This window comes from Brachyistius frenatus, unplaced genomic scaffold (assembly GCF_029030835.1).
Source record: "Brachyistius frenatus isolate BFR_SWC_R1_liver_20210118 unplaced genomic scaffold, ASM2903083v1 Contig_508, whole genome shotgun sequence".
NCBI lineage: Eukaryota > Metazoa > Chordata > Actinopteri > Embiotocidae > Brachyistius > Brachyistius frenatus.
In genome coordinates, this window is record NW_027211107.1 from 64,368 (window position 1) to 82,500 (window position 18,133).

Sequence of the window (18,133 nt, forward strand, 5' to 3'; positions counted from 1 at the left end):
GTGGTCCTCAGTGGTACTACAGATGGAGTCTATGGAGACAGCCCTAGTGGTCCTCAGTGGTACTACAGATGGAGTCTATGGAGACAGCCCCTAGTGGTCCTCAGTGGTACTACATATGGAGTCTATGGAGACAGCCCCTAGACGTTCACCCTCTCACCCTGACGTTCACCCTCTCTCACCTTGACCTTCACCCTCTCACCCTGACCTTCACCCTCTCACCCTGACGTTCACCCTCTCTCACCTTGACCTTCACCCTCTCACCCTGACCTTCACCCTCTCACCCTGACCCTCACCCTGACCTTCACCCTCTCACCCTGACCTTCACCCTCTCACCCTGACCTTCACCCTCTCACCCTGACCTTCACCCTCTCACCCTGACCTTCACCCTCTCACCCTGACCTTCACCCTCTCACCCTGACCCTCACCCTGACCTTCACCCTCTCACCCTGACCTTCACCCTCTCACCCTAACCGTCACCCTCTCACCCTGACGGTCACCCTCTCACCCTGACCTTCACCCTCTCACCCTGACCTTCACCCTCTCACCCTGACGTTCACCCTCTCACCCTGACCTTCACCCTCTCACCCTAACCTTCACCCTCTCGCACCCTAACCTTCACCCTCTCACCCTGACCTTCACCCTCTCACTGAACGTCCTCCAGCTGTTGACAGCCCTGATCTGATCATTCGGGACTGTTCGTCAACCTTCGTGTCCTTCCTTCGTCCTCGGCTCCTGATTGGTCGCCGGGCTTCGTGCGTGTTCGTGCCCGCTGCAGAGTCACCTTGCTGCTGAACGGGAGAGAGATCAGTCTGGCCCAGAGGCACACCGGCAGGCAGCGGGAATCCGACCGAGCGACCGGGGAGACATGGCGAACGCGAAGCCGAAGACCTCTCCGAAGGCCATCAAGTTCCTGTTCGGGGGTTTGGCCGGGTAGGTGCTGCAGGGGGCTGGCGTGCTAACGTGCTAACGTCAGGGGTCAGCAGCTAACAGCAGCTAACAGCAGCTAACAGAGCAGCTAACAGAGCAGCTAACACACCGCGGTGTCATTCTGTTTAAATCCTCCGTTAAACATGACGTCATCCTCCGGTATGGATGAAAGACACCGGCAGTAACGGCCCCGGTGAGGATGCAACGACAGCTACCTGCTAATGCTAGCTGTCTACGTTGGTCCCCGCACTGATTCACGAGCCTCAACGCGACTAGTTGTCTGTCCTCTGTCCCCGGAGGACAGACAGCGCTGCTGTCCCCGGAGGACACCGGCTAGCCTCGGTAGGATGCAGGTTGTCTAACGGGTCAAATTCTCTTGGATTTATTTTAGTGACGGAGTCCTCTCGGTTAGCTCGCAGGCTAATGCTAACAGATTAACCCGAGTTAAACCGACTCGGGTTAAACTCGGGTTTAACTCGGGTTAAACTCGGGTTTAACTCGGGTTCAGTATTGTGGACCGATGATTAATGGTGAAGTGCCTCAGCTGATCTCAGGTCAGTGATGGAGGACATGAAGAAGGTCCCGCTGCTGTCAGTCAAACACATGAACGTCTCATCAACAGTAGAAGTGAAAGTCCTCAAGATGACCAGGTGATGACGTCATCACGAACAAACAAAGGAAGGACGTCCCGGTGAGGACAGGAGTTCTCTGTCCCGTAGATACAGGTGATCGATACCGCAGACAGGAAGTGACACGTCGGGTCCGCTGAGAACAGGTCCAGCTGACCTTTGACCTCCTGATATCTGTTGCAGAACTAAATGTTTCACAGGAAGTGATGAATTATCAGAGGAGCTCAGCTGAACCCTGACCCTCCGAGGCCCCGCCCACCGAGGCCCCGCCCACCGGGAGGGAGGAAGAACTGAACTGTGTCATGTGCTGACTTTTATTTTACCTGCCTGTCTCTCTCTCCCTGTCTGTCCCCCACCTGTCTGTCTGTCCAGGATGGGTGCGACGGTCTTCGTGCAGCCGTTGGACCTGGTGAAGAACAGGATGCAGCTGAGCGGTCAGGGAACGAAGGCTCGAGAGTACAAGACCAGCTTCCACGCTCTGTTCTCCATCCTGAAGAACGAGGGCGTCCACGGCATCTACACCGGGTACCACGCCCACTAACTAACAAACCACGCCCACTGACAAACAAACCACCCATCAATAAACAAACCACACCCCCATGAACATATGTCCTCCCTGATGTCTTTGTCTTGTTAGTCTGTCAGCTGGTCTGTTGCGTCAGGCGACCTACACGACGACTCGTCTGGGAATCTACACCATCCTGTTTGAGAAGATGACCGGAGAGGACGGACGACCGCCCAACTTCTTCCTCAAGGTACGCTGAGGAACACGCAAATCGTACGTAATCTCTGAAAACAGGAAGTTAAAGTTACATCGTAATCTGAAAACAGGAAGTTAACGTTACATCCTAATCTCTGAAAACAGGAAGTTAACGTTACATCGTAATCTGAAAACAGGAAGTTAAAGTTACATCGTAATCTGAAAATAGGAAGTTAACGTTACATCGTAATCTGAAAACAGGAAGTTAACGTTACTTCTTAATCTCTGAAAGCAGAGGAAGTTAACGTTATATCGTGAACAGAAAGCACTAGATTCTGTTAGTAGTCCGCTGAAGTGTAAGAGATGAAAGCGGAGTTCTCCCCAGTGGCCACTGCTGGTACTGCATCATTGTGTGCAGTAACCGTAGCAACAGCTGTTGTTGGCTCCCCCTGCAGGCTCTGATCGGTATGACGGCCGGAGCCACCGGAGCGTTTGTCGGGACGCCAGCAGAGGTCGCTCTAATCAGGATGACGGCTGATGGACGGTGAGCAGGGCTGATTGGTTGGTTGATAGATTGGTTGATCGGTTGGTTGATAGATTGGTTGGTTGGTTGGTTGATAGATTGATTGGTCAGTTGGTTGATAGATTGGTTGGTTGGTTGATAGATTGGTTGGTTGGTCGTTTGGCTGGTTGATTGGTTGGTCGTTTGGTTGATAGATTGGTTGGTCGGTTGGCTGGTTGATTGGTTGGTCGGTTTATAGATTGGTTGGTTGATCGGTTGGTTGGTTGATAGATTGGTTGGCTGGTTGGTTGATCGGTTGGTTGGTTGATAGATTGGTTGGTTGGTTGGTCGGTCGGTCGGTCAGTTGATTGGTTGATCGATTGGTCGTTTGGTTGATAGATTAGTCGGTTGGTTTGTTGGTCGGTTGGTTGATAGATTGGTTGTTTGATCGGTTCGTTGGCTGTTAGCGGTTGTTGTGCTAACTTGGTTGATAGATTGGTTGGTTGATAAATTGGTTGTTTGGTTGGTCGGTTGTTGATAGATTGGTAGATCGGTTGGTTGGTTGATTAGTCGATTGGTTGGTTAGTTGGTTGATAGATTGGTTGGTTGAGAGGTTGGTTGAGAGATTGGTTGATTAGTTGGTTGATAGATTGGTTGGTTGGTTGGTTGGTCGTTTGGTTGATAGATTGGTTGGTCGGTTGGCTGGTTGATTGGTTAGTTGATAGATTGGTTGGTCGGTTTATTGGTCGGTTGGTCGGTCGGTCGGTTGATTGGTTGATCGATTGGTCGGTTGGTTGGTTGGTCGGTTGGTTGATCGGTTCGTTGGCTGTTAGCGGTTGTTGTGCTAACTTGGTTGATAGATTGGTTGGTTGATAAATTGGTTGTTTGGTTGGTCGGTTGGTTGATAGATTGGTTGATTAGTTGGTTGATAGATTGGTTGGTCGGTTGGTTGATTGGTTGGTTGGTCGGTTGGTTGATAGATTGGTTGGTCGGTTGGCTGGTTGATTGGTTAGTTGATAGATTGGTTGGTCGGTTTATTGGTCGATTGGTTGGTCGGTTGGTAGATTGGTTGGTTGATCGGTTGGTTGGTTGGTTGATAGATTGGTTGGCTGGTTGGTTGATCGGTTGGCTGGTTGGTTGATCGGTTGGTTGGTTGGTCGGTTGGTTGGTTGACAGATTGGTTGGTTGGTCGGTTGGTTGATAGATTGTTTAGTCGTTTGGCTGGTTGATTGGTTGGTCGGTTGATTGGTTGGTTGGTCGGTTGGTTGATAGATTGGTTGATTGGTCGTTTGGTTGATAGATTGGTTGGTCGGTTGGCTGGTTGGTTGGTTGATTGATTGGTTGGTTGATAGATTGGTTGGTCGGTTGGTTGATAGATTGGTTGGTCATTTGGCTGGTCGGTTGGTTGATAGGTTGGTTGGTCGTTTGGTTGATAGATTGGTTGGTCGGTTGATTGGTCGATTGTTTGGTTGATTGGTTGGTTGGTTGATAGATTGGTTGGTCGGTCGGTTGGTTGGTTGATTGGTTGGTCGATTGTTTGATAGATTGGTTGGTTGGTCGATTGGTTGGTTGGTCGGTTGGTTGATAGATTGGTTGGCTGGTTGATTGGTTGGTCGGTTGGTTGGTTAATTGGTCAGTCGGTCGGTTGATTGGTTGGTTGGTAGATTAGTCGGTTGGTCGATTGGTTGGTTGGTTGGTTGATTGGTTGGTTGGTCGATTGGTTGGCTGTTAGCGGTTGTTGTGCTAACGTGTGGTCGGTGTCTCCAGGCTACCGGCGGACCAGAGGAGAGGATACTCCAACGTGTTCAACGCTCTGGCTCGGATCTCCAGAGAGGAAGGAGTCGTCACCATGTGGAGGGTGAGTTCCATCCTCTCTTTGTCTTCGGTTCGGACCCTCTGAACAACAACATCCAGATTCTATTATTTTATTGATGAGGTCACTGATTTACTCTTCAAATATTGATTCTTCAAATAATCCAATGTTGTTTTGACATTTGTGATTTTTTTTTTTTTACCTTCTGTCTCTTTAAATGAGGAGACAGAGATAAGTGACGGCTGTCGGTTGGATGTTGCTTCAGTCTGGCTGAAGTGTTTAATCACGTTTAATATTGAGTCACGTTTAATATTGAATCATGTTTAATATTTAATCATGTTTAATATTGAGTCATGTTTAATATTGAGTCATGTTTAATATTTAATCATGTTTAATATTGAGTCATGTTTAATATTTAATCACGGTTAATATTTAATCATGTTTATTATTGAGTCACGTTTAATGTTGAGTCATGTTTAGTATTAAAGTGACGGATGGATGTGTTGTTTTAGGGGTGTGTTCCCACCATGGCGCGGGCGGTGGTGGTGAATGCAGCTCAGCTGGCCTCATACTCACAGTCCAAGCAGGCGCTGCTCGACTCAGGTGGACATGAAACACGTTGAACACATGAAACACTTCAAACACGTAGAATACATTAAACAGAACACCTTAAATACATAAAGCTCATAGAACATGGAAAACATGTGGAACATGTTAAACATAGAACACGTTAAACACAGAACACGTAGTACATGTTAAACACGTAAAACATGTTAAACACGTAGAACGCGTTAAACGTAGAACGCATTAAACACGTAGAACACGTTAAACATAGAAAACGTTAAACACATAGAATACCTTAAACAACACGTAGAACACCTTAAACACATAAAACACATAGAACATGTAAAACACGTGGAACATGTTGAACATGTTAAACACAACAGAGCATGTTAAACATGTAAAACATGTTAAACACGTAGAACATGTTAAACACATAGAACATGTTAAACACGTGGAACATGTTAAACATAGAACGCGTTAAACATAGAACATGTTAAACACATTGGACACGTTAAACATATTGGACACGTTAAACACAGAAAATTTTAAACACAGAACACGTTAAACACGTAGAACATGTTAAACACGAAGAACATGTTAAACACTAACACATTGAACACGTTAAACACATTGAACACATTAAACATAGAACACGTTAAACACAGAAAATGTTAAACACAGAACACGTTAAACACGTAGAACATGTTAAACTTGAACATGTTAAACATGAAGAACATGTTAAACACTATCACATTGAACACGTTAAACACGTAGAACACGTTAAACACGTAGAACACTAACACTTTAAACACATAGAACACGTTAAAAACATAGAACACGTAGAACACGCTAAACACACAGAGAACATGTTAAACACGAACACGTAGAACACAGAAACACAGAACATGTAGAACATGTTAAACACGTTGAACATGTTAAACACGAACACTTTAAACACTTTACACATTAAACACATAGAACACATTAAACACAGAACACGTAGAACACGTTAAACACGTAGAACATGTTAAACACGAACACGGAACAGGTTAAACACATACAGTGGCTTGCAAAAGTATTGACCCCCTTGGCGTATTTCTTTTTTTGTTGCCTTACAACCTGGAATTAAATTGATTTTTTTTATTTTTTTGGGGGGGGGGGGGTTGTATCATTTGATTTACACAACATGCCTACCACTTTGAAGATGCAAAATATGTTTTATTGTGAAACAAACAAGAAATAAGACAAAAACAAAAACAGAAAACTTGAGCGTGCATAACTATTCACCCCCCCAAAGTCAATACTTTGTAGAGCCCCCTTTTGCAGCAATTACAGCTGCAAGTTTCTTGGGGTATGTATCTATAAGTTCGGCACATCTAGCCACGGTGATTTTTGCCCATTCTTCAAGGCAAAACTGCTCCAGCTCCTTCAAGTTGGATGGGTTCCGCTGGTGTACAGCAATCTTTAAGTCATACCACAGATTCTCAATTGGATTGAGGTCTGGGCTTTGACTAGGCCATTCCAAGACATTTAAATGTTTCCCCTTAAACCACTCGAGTGTTGCTTTAGCAGTATGCTTAGGGTCATTGTCCTGCTGGAAGGTGAACCTCCGTCCCAGTCTCAAATCTCTGGAAGACTGAAACAGGTTTCCCTCAAGAATTTCCCTGTATTTAGCGCCATCCATCATTCCTTCAATTCTGACCAGTTTCCCCCCAGTCCCTGCCGATGAAAAACATCCCCACAGCATGATGCTGCCACCACCATGCTTCACTGTGGGGATGGTGCTCTCGGGGTGATGAGAGGTGTTGGGTTTGCGCCAGACGTAGTGTTTTCCTTGATGGCCAAAAAGCTCAATTTTAGTCTCATCTGACCAGAGTACCTTCTTCCATATGTTTGGGGAGTCTCCCACATGCCTTTTGGCGAACACCAAACGAGTTTGCTTATTTTTTTCTTTAAGCAATGGCTTTTTTCTGGCCACTCTTCTGTAAAGCCCAGCTCTGTGGAGTGTACGGCTTAAAGTGGTCCTATGGACAGAAACTCCAATCTCCACTGTGGAGCTTTGCAGCTCCTTCAGGGTTATCTTTGGTCTCCTTGTTGCCTCTCTGATTAATGCCCTCCTTGCCTGGTCCGTGAGTTTTGGTGGGCGGCCCTCTCTTGCCAGGTTTGTTGTGGTGCCATATTCTTTCCATTTTTTAATAATGGCTTTAATGGTGCTCCGTGGGATGTTCAGTTTTGGATATTTTTTTATAACCCAACCCTGATCTGTACTTCTCCACAACTTTGTCCCTGAGCTGTTTGGAGAGCTCCTTGGTCTTCATGGTGCCGCTTGCTTAGTGGTGTTGTAGACTCTGGGGCCTTTCAGAACAGGTGTATATATATACTGAGATCATGTGACACTTAGATTGCACACAGGTGGACTTTATTTAACTAATTACGTGACTTCTGAAGGTAATTGGTTGCACCAGATCTTATTTAGAGGCTTAATAGCAAAGGGGGTGAATACATATGCACGCACCACTTTTCCGTTGTTTATTTTTTAGAATTTTTTGAAACAAGTTATTTTTTTCATTTCACTTCACCAATTTGGATTATTTTGTGTATGTCCATTACATGAAATCCAAATAAAGATCAATTTTAATTCCAAGTTGTAAGGCAACAAAATAGGAAAAACGCCAAGGGGGGTCAATACTTTTGCAAGGCACTGTAGAAAACGTTAGACACAGAACACATTAAACGTAGAGCACGTTAAACACGTAGAACACGTTAAACACGTGTAAACACATGGAACACGGTAAACACAGAACATGTTAAACACGTAGAACACGTTAAACACGTAGAACACGTAGAACATGTTAAACACATAGAACACGTGAGGAGCTGAATCCGTGTGTTTGTCTTCAGGATACTTCGGTGACGACGTCCTGTGTCATTTCTGTGCCAGTATGATCAGCGGGCTCGTTACCACGGCAGCCTCCATGCCCGTCGACATCGTGAAGACCAGGTGAGGAGCGCCGGTTTCCTCACAGGCAGGAAGCACCTGAACGCACCACAGAATCAGACACAATGAAACACTTTGATCCACTAAACCACAGTTAGAACAACGTACGTAGAGAAAAGGACAACGAGGGACAGCTGAGGGTAGACAGGAAAGGGGGGACACACCAGAGGTGAAGACTTTCAAGATAACAGCAGGAAACTAAACTCAAGCGGAAATAAAGACATTGAACTCACGGCAGCAGGAAATCACTTCAGAAGGATTTCAGAATAAAAGTCTTTAGTTCAGCGTTGACTTCCTGTTTGTGTCTGTCAGGATCCAGAACATGAGGATGATTGACGGGAAGCCCGAGTACAAAAACGGTTTGGTGAGTCTTTCTTTTTCTGTAAATGTCATTCTGTCTTCTGTCTCATCTTGTAAATCTTTTAATTCCTGAAATATTTCACTTTTTTTCCCTCAAATATCATTTTTATTATTAACTGAAATTATTCCAGCTTCATTCCTGAAATCGTTTTAACGACATCGCTCCTGAAAGTTTTATAACCTGAAGTTTTTTATATATATAGATTTTTTTCTTTTCCCCAACTAACACTGCTAATAATTATTATAATAATGATATATCATAGTAATAATAACTTTTCTGATCCAATTTATTTTCTTATTAATCAAATATTCATGTTTTTTTTAATACTATACTTTTATATCAAATTAAATTTTCAAACAATTATGACTTTTTCTATTAAAATGAACAAATTTTCTCAAAATATCTGTTAGAAAAATGACTGAGGCTGTATTCAAAATCAAACATATTGGACATTTATTCTTGCCAGAAGGATCAAATCCATGTACACCAAAGAAGGATGTCCAGCATTGCTCAACGTCTCCTCCGTAGTTCAGCTTTATACAGCGTGACAAACAGCTGACAGTCATCCTTCCTCTGTAGATCTGGTTTTGTAGATAGTACTGAGTGAGGTCGTAGGTCACAAGATAAAGACAGAGACGCTGTAACTGAGACTATAGAACCATATTTGACCAATAGACCAATATTTGACAAGTATGACGAGTTCATTATTTTTCCATCAATATCACATTTTCTTGCTGTGAAAAACTTCAATGAAAACTGTGATACAAATAAAGTTTATTATTAAAGATGATTTCAAAATTTCGTCAAACTGTTCGGCTTGTTTTTACGTTTATGAATAAACTAAAACAAAATTATGAAAATATATTCTTTAAATATTCTGTTTTTTTTTCTTTCAACAAAAGTTTGTGATTTATAAAATTTGTATTAAAACTCAAAGCTATGCTGAAGTTTTTTTTTTTTTTAAACAGAAACTGTTATTTAAAGTTATTTTTATTTTGACTGTACAAATATTTTTCTACACGTCGTGCTTTTTGTTGTTGTACTTTTCATTATTGTGAATTAAAGGCTCAGCCGTGCTCTCACGTGTCCCGTCTGTGTTCGTCCACCAGGAGGTGCTGATGAGAGTCGTTGGCAACGAGGGCTTCTTCTCTCTGTGGAAAGGTTTCACTCCGTACTACGCTCGTCTCGGACCGCACACCGTCCTCACATTCATCTTCCTGGAGCAGATGAACCGCCTCTACAAGACCCACGTCCTCGACCACTGACACACACACACTCACACACTCACACACACACTCTCACACACTCACACACACACACACACACACACACACACACACACACACAAACACTCTCACACACACACACACACACACACACACACACACACACACACACACACACACACACACACACACACACTGCTTTAAACTCAATTCTTTTTGTAAAAAAGAATGTATAATAAATGTAGTTTTGACATCACTGTGATGTTATCAATAATTAATGTGAAGTCTTATCTGTAGAACTCCCCCACCCCCCACCCCCATCCCACTCCCTCCCACCTCCCCACGGCACAGCATCATGGGACTGATCGGTAACCGTGGTTACAGCCTGATGGATGAATAAACCGTTTTGATCCTCAGTTTGTTTTTCTGCTGTTGCTTCACTTTTTATTCAACAGTTTGTTTAAAATTAATATTATTATTATTAAAATTATTATTTAAGTTTCTCGAGTTAAAACGACTCTATAGATATTGTCATTAAATATTTGAGTCTTCTCAGTCTGAAACTGATTTCCCTCATAAAATCTTGATCTTTTGTTTAATTTGACAAACAGCTGAATTTTTCAAATAATGTTTCATCTTAAAACCACATTTCTTAGAGTATTTTAATAACTAGTGAATCTCTGAATATTTGGTCTTTGTGTACTTCCTGTGTGTGTTTTGGTTCCTGAGATGATGAACTAACTTTCCCTCCTTGTCAGTCGGAGAGCAGCCGGCGGTTTCACCCACATGTTGTAGCCCCGTGTGTCCACCAGGGGGCGGAGCCTCAAACACTCCAGCTGAGGCCAAAAGTCTGAAGGACACTGAGACCGCCTGATGGGAGATGAGTTTGAACCCTTAAAGGTTATTGATTGTGTTGATGTGAAGGATCACTAACGACCGTTGATTACAGCAGCTGTTGGTGTGTCTGTTAATCCTCTGAACAGGAAGTAGAAGCCACTGACAGGAAGTGGGCGTGGTCTGTGTAGAAGACACTGCAGTTTGAATTCTGTTTTTCATAAAACACGTAAAGTGTTTTCAAAAACGTCTCCTTTAAAAAGACGTGTTTCATCACAGCTGCACACGTGTTCTCAGCATTGCCATATAAGGACACACTTCATATCTTTTAAAGCTGCAGTGAAGTGTGTGTGTGTGTGTGTGACTGAGAAAAATACCACTTCCTCTTCGCTCGCTCGCCTCGACTTCTTTCGACTTGAGTCAGAGAAGAGTTCACCGTTACAGAGGAAGTGTGTGTGTGTGTGTGTGTGTGTGTGTGTGTGTGTGTGTGTGTTTCCACAATAATGTATTCAGATCTTCTTTACCTCCATAAATGGCAGCTTAACCATTGACTGTGACGCACTGGCGGCCATGTTGGAAGCATCCTGTTTCAATGTTCGATCTAAAGAACATGTAAACGTGTCATCAGCGATGATTTATTCTTCTAGAACGTTCTCTGGGAGAACAACATAATACTACCACCACCATGTTCAATAACCATCATACTACCACCACCATGTTAACAGATAATCATGATACTACCACCACCATGTTAGATAACCATGATACTACCACCACCATGTTAACAGATAATCATGATACTACCACCACCATGCTAGATAATCATGATACTACCACCACCATGTTAGATAACCATGATACTACCACCACCATGTTAACAGATAATCATGATACTACCACCACCATGTTAGATAATCATGATACTACCACCACCATGTTCAATAACCATGATACTACCACCACCATGTTAACAGATAATCATGATACTACCACCACCATGCTAGATAATCATGATACTACCACCACCATGTTCAATAACCATGATACTACCACCACCATGTTAGATAATCATACTACCACCACCATGTTAGATAATCATGATACTACCACCACCATGTTAGATAATCATGATACTACCACCACCATGTTAACAGATAATCATGATACTACCACCACCATGTTAGATAATCATGATACTACCACCACCATGTTAACAGATAATCATGATACTACCACCACCATGTTAGTTAATCATGATACTACCTCCATGTTAGATAATCATGATACTACCACCACCATGTTAGTTAATCATGATACTACCACCATGTTAGATAATCATGATACTACCACCATGTTAGATAATCATACTACCACCACCATGTTAGATAATCATGATACTACCACCACCATGTTAACAGATAATCATGATACTACCACCACCATGTTAGATAATCATGATACTACCACCATGTTAGATAATCATGATACTACCACCACCATGTTAGATAATCATGATACTACCACCACCATGTTAGATAATCATGATACTACCACCACCATGATAATCATGATACTACCACCACCATGTTAGATAATCAGATACTAATCATGATACTAACCATGATACTACTACCACCATGTTAGATAATCATGATACTACCACCATGTTAGATAATCATGATACTACCACCATTAGATAATCATGATACTAGACCACCATCATGATACTACCACCACCATGTTAGATAATCATGATACTACCACCACCATGTTAACAGATAATCATGATACTACCACCACCATGTTAGATAATCATGATACTACCACCACCATGTTAGATAATCATGATACTACCACCACCATGTTAGATAATCATGATACTACCACCACCATGTTAGATAATCATGATACTACCACCACCATGTTAACAGATAATCATGATACTACCACCACCATGTTAGATAATCATGATACTACCACCACCATGTTAGATAATCATGATACTACCACCACCATGTTAACAGATAATCATGATACTACCACCATCATGTTAGATAATCATGATACTACCACCACCATGTTAACAGATAATCATGATACTACCACCACCATGTTAGATAATCATGATACTACCACCATGTTAGATAATCATGATACTACCACCACCATGTTAACAGATAATCATGATACTACCACCACCATGTTAGATAATCATGATACTACCACCACCATGTTCAATAACCATGATACTACCACCACCATGTTAACAGATAATCATGATACTACCACCACCATGTCATGATACTACCACCACCATGTTCAGATAATCATGATACTACCAGATACCACCAATCAGATAACCATGATACTACCACCACCATGTTAGATAATCATGATACTACCACCACCATGTTAGATAATCATGATACTACCACCACCATGTTAGATAATCATGATACTACCACCACCATGTTACCACCATGTTAGATAATCATGATACTACCACCACCATGTTAGATAATCATGATACTACCACCACCATGTTAACAGATAATCATGATACTACCACCACCATGATACTATGTTAGATAATCATGATACTACCACCACCATGTTAGATAATCATGATACCACCACCATGTTAACAGATAATCATGATACTACCACCACCATATTAGATAATCATGATACTACCACCATGTTAGATAATCATGATACCACCACCACCATGTTAGATAATCATGATACTACCACCACCATGTTAGATAATCATGATACTACCACCACCATGTTAACAGATAACCATGATACTACCACCACCTTGTTAACAGATAACCATGATACTACCACCACCATGTTAACAGATAATCATGATACTACCACCACCATGTTAGATAATCATGATACTACCACCCCTATGTTAGATAATCATGATACTACCACCACCATGTTAGATAATCATGATACTACCACCACCATGTTAACATAATCATGATACTACCACCACCATGTTAGATAATCATGATACTACCACCACCATGTTAACAGATAATCATGATACTACCACCACCATGTTAGATAATCATGATACCACCACCCCTATGCTAGATAAACATGATACTACCACCATCATGTTAGATAACCATGATACTACCACCACCATGTTAACAGATAACCATGATACTACCACCACCATGTTAACAGATAACCATGATACTACCACCACCATGTTAACAGATAATCATGATACTACCACCACCATATTAGATAATCATGATACTACCACCATGTTAGATAATCATGATACCAACACCCCTATGCTAGATAAACATGATACTACCACCATCATGTTAGATAACCATGATACTACCACCACCATGTTAACAGATAACCATGATACTACCACCACCATGTTAACAGATAACCATGATACTACCACCACCATGTTAACAGATAACCATGATACTACCACCACCTTGTTAACAGATAACCATGATACTACCACCACCATGTTAACAGGGAGCCTTCTAATTTGTCCTCATGAGAAATGTTCCTTTTGGAGATTTTTGTTGGTCCAACACTCCTCGGGAGAGTTATCAAGGACGAGCCCCCAAATATGTCGTGGAAAAGTTAAGCTTAATTGTTGAAGGAAACACAGACACCTGCTGTCGTCTCAAATGAAATATATTCATGTTGCAGCACAGGAGGAAACACTTTCTTCATCACTCTCTGAATGTGATGAAGGAGCTTTTTATGACGGACAAAGACTTCAGAACCTTGTTTCCGTTGGTCAGATAAATGGAGCACATTGTTTTCTGAACCTTGTAGATGATTATGGAACAAACTTTACAGCAAGCTACTTTATCCTGCAACACCGGGACTGTTTCAAATTGACGAGTCAGGCCTTTGACCTTTGACCTCTTACCCAAGTTCCGGTATTATGCTGAGCTGGGTCACGCTTTGAAATACAGGCAGGAGACAGTCTGGCTTCAAGCACAGAAACCCACGATGTAAGGAAAAGATTGTGAAACAGTAGTTAACATGAGAACAATGATAACAATAACTTTTATACTAAGTTTATTCTCACTCGTGGGGAGTCGTGACAACAGTCTCTAACTTCCTCCTTTTGTGACTGTGGTTTGCTGAGTTCAAACTCTTTACAGATGGTTTTGTGACCTTTTCCAGCCTGATGATCAGTAACGGTTCAGATCAGACTGCAGTCAAACCGGGAATCGAACAAAATGTGAATGAGCTTTAGTTTGAGTTTCTGCTTCCTGCCATCAAAGACAAAGACTGTGTGTGTGTGTGTGTGTGTGTGTGTGTGTGTGTGTGTGTGTGTGTCCTCAGGGTATGCATACTGGAGATGGCGGCCTGTATGAACTCGTCAATGTGAGCACCACACCTTTCCCCTCGCTCTCAGCCTCTGCAGACTGATCCTTTAAATTCTTCACAAACCTTCTCTGGGGTCAAAGGTCACCGTGCTGCCGAGCTCTGACCTCACTGACCAGGTTTTACAGGTGTGCAGCAGCAGATACGATTTACCTGTCTGAGCTGCAGTCGGTCCTCACAGAGGAACACAAACACAGACAGCAACACACTGAACTGCTACTGCTTATAATACTACCTCTACTACTGGTTATAATACTACCACTACTACTGCTTATAATACTACCACTACTACTGCTTATAATACTACCTCTACTACTGCTTATAATACTACCTCTACTACTGCTTATAATACTACCACTACTACTGGTTATAATACTACCACTACTACTGGTTATAATACTACCTCTACTACTGCTTATAATACTACCACTACTACTGCTTATAATACTACCTCTACTACTGCTTATAATACTACCTCTACTACTACTTATAATACTACCACTACTACTGCTTATAATACTACCACTACTACTGCTTATAATACTACCTCTACTGCTGCAAATATTACAACCCGTTCCTAAATGTTGGGATGTTGTGTAAAATGTGAATAAAACCAGAATGTGATGATTTGTAAATCGTGTAAACTCAGGCAGCACTGCATTAAAAACACACTATTCTGGAGTGGAAATCACTGCATGGGCTCAGGAACACTTGTGAAAACCATCGTCTGTGAACACAGTTCATCGCTGCATCCACAAATGATGTTAAAACTCTCCAAAGAAGAAACCAGATAGAAACATGATCCAGAAACACCGCCGCCTTCTCTGGACCGAGATCATTGAAGATGGACTGAGGTGAAGTGGACAACTGTCCTGAGGTCTGATGGATCACAATCTGAGATTCTGTTTGGAAATCATGGACGCTGCATCCTCCAGGTTAAAGAGGAGAGGGACCATCCAGCTGGTTATCAGCTCAGTTCTAAAGCCAGCATCTGTGATGGTACAGGATGCATTAGTGCACATGGCATGGGTAGCTTGTACGTTGTCTTTTGTTTATGTTCAGTTGTAAATCATCACATTCTGTTTTTATTTATATTTTCCACTGCATACCAACATATTTTGGAGGCTGGGTTCTACTTTTATAGCAAATATAACGACTCAGAATACTTCAACTGTTACTTCTGCTGATACTACTGAAGTTTTCACTGTTGCTGCCACTAACGAGAGCTCCTTCTAGTACTGCTGTCTAAAGTACTTGTACTCCTGCTGTACACATTGATATCAGTACATGTTGTACGAGTACTCTGTGAGCTCGTACTGCAGCCGTGTTTTAACACACCTGTAGGTCTGAACTGGCTCAGGTCTGTGTGTGTGTGTGTGTGTGTGTGTGTGTGTGTGTGTGTGTGTGTGTGTGTGTGTGTGTGTGTGTGTGTGTGTGTGTGTGTGTGTGTGTGTGTGTGTTGTCCTGAGGAATGTAGTGTGTGAGGCAGTCAGAAACACACACCTAAACTGCAACCCCCACAATGCACTGCAGCTCCATCGCAGAGACTCACCTGCGTAAAAAGTACGAAACGTCATTTGCGAACTGTGAAAAGCTGATGAGGTCGGAACCTGTTTTACATGACAGCCGTCACCATCTTGTTTTCTTGGAGCCAGAAATGACCATATTTGGACGAGCTGGGGAGGAGTGAGGAGAAAACTATGCCCCGCCCCCAAACATATGATGTCCTAATATGTATTGAATGATGAATTATTTCCAGAAGGAAACACTGATCAGAAGTTTATCTAACGACACAGAGACAGCCCCTAGTGGTCCTCAGTGGTACTACAGATGGAGTCTATGGAGACAGCCCCTAGTGGTCCTCAGTGGTACTACAGATGGAGATGGAGACCCCCTAGTGGTCCTAGTGGTCCTCAGCGGTACTACAGATGGAGACAGCCCCTAGTGGTCCTCAGTGGTACTACAGATGGAGTCTACGGGGACGGCCCCTAGTGGTCCTCAGTGGTACTACAGATGGAGTCTACGGAGACAGCCCCTAGTGGTCCTCAGTGGTACTACATATGGAGTCTACGGAGACAGCCCCTAGTGGTCCTCAGAGGTACTACAGATGGAGTCTATGGAGACAGCCCCTAGTGGTCCTCAGTGGTACTACAGGTGGAGACTATGGAGACAGCCCCTAGTGGTCCTCAGTGGTACTACAGATGGAGTCTATGGAGACAGCCCCTAGTGGTCCTCAGTGGTACTACAGGTGGAGTCTATGGAGACAGCCCCTAGTGGTCCTCAGTGGTACTACAGATGGAGACCGCCCCTAGTGGTCCTCAGCGGTAGTACAGATGGAGACAGCCCCTAGTGGTCCTCAGTGGTACTACAGATGGAGTCTACGGGGACGGCCCCTAGTGGTCCTCAGTGGTACTACAGATGGAGTCTACGGAGACAGCCCCTAGTGGTCCTCAGTGGTACTACATATGGAGTCTACGGAGACAGCCCCTAGTGGTCCTCAGAGGTACTACAGATGGAGTCTATGGAGACAGCCCCTAGTGGTCCTCAGTGGTACTACAGGTGGAGACTATGGAGAGACAGTGGTCCTCAGTGGTCCTCAGTGGTACTACAGTACTACAGATGGAGTCTATGGAGACGGCCCCTAGTGGTCCTCAGTGGTACTACAGATGGAGTCTATGGAGACAGCCCGTAGTGGTCCTCAGCGGTACTACACTGTAAAGCTTCACTTTTTGAACCTTGAACCAACATACATTTTTATATTCAGTCTGTAGCCCCGCCCCCACGTTGACAGTATTGGTTCCTTATGTCTGTGATGTCACAAACTTTGCCCGTTTTAATGTTTTCTGAGAATGATTAATTAACTGATTAATTTAAGAAGAACCACATCTGTGTGTGTGTGTGTGTGTGTGTGTGTGTGTGTGTGTGTGTGTGTGTGTGTGTACTTCTTTGTTCTTTACTTCCCAGGTGAGAGAGTGAGAGAGAGAGAGAGAGAGAAAGAGAGAGTGGGCGAGCGAGGCAGGAAGCTGCCTGCAGGCTGGGAGTGGTCGGACATATAAAAGACGGCTCCTCTTCCTCATTTCTGCATTTCACTGCTGCTCCTCTTCCTCATCACTGAGACTACCTGCACAGGTGAGCTGACGTGGTCCCTCTCCACCCAGGGATCACAGCTATGGATTATTGACTAGATGAT

General features: G+C 43.2%; 1 protein-coding gene across 1 annotated transcript; it reads left to right on the forward strand.

Annotated features, from left to right (window-relative positions):
• The first annotated feature begins 733 nt into the window (after nucleotides 1-733).
• On the forward strand, nucleotides 734-9,994 carry slc25a11 (solute carrier family 25 member 11). Its single transcript, XM_069687935.1, has 9 exons — nucleotides 734-930; nucleotides 1,929-2,081; nucleotides 2,194-2,311; nucleotides 2,712-2,800; nucleotides 4,526-4,616; nucleotides 5,084-5,174; nucleotides 8,037-8,136; nucleotides 8,446-8,497; nucleotides 9,604-9,994. The coding sequence occupies exons 1-9, from the start codon at nucleotides 866-868 to the stop codon at nucleotides 9,757-9,759; spliced, it is 915 nt and encodes a 304-aa protein (XP_069544036.1). The 5' UTR covers nucleotides 734-865; the 3' UTR covers nucleotides 9,760-9,994.
• The last annotated feature ends 8,139 nt before the right edge of the window (nucleotides 9,995-18,133 follow it).

Coding starts and splice junctions, on each gene's coding strand:
- slc25a11 (XM_069687935.1), top strand. CDS start 866: ATGGCGAACGCGAAGCCGAAGACCTCTCCGAAGGCCATCAAGTTCCTG. Junction 2,082..2,193: donor GTCCACGGCATCTACACCGG/GTACCACGCCCA, acceptor TTGTCTTGTTAG/TCTGTCAGCTGGTCTGTTGC. Junction 4,617..5,083: donor GAGTCGTCACCATGTGGAGG/GTGAGTTCCATC, acceptor GTGTTGTTTTAG/GGGTGTGTTCCCACCATGGC.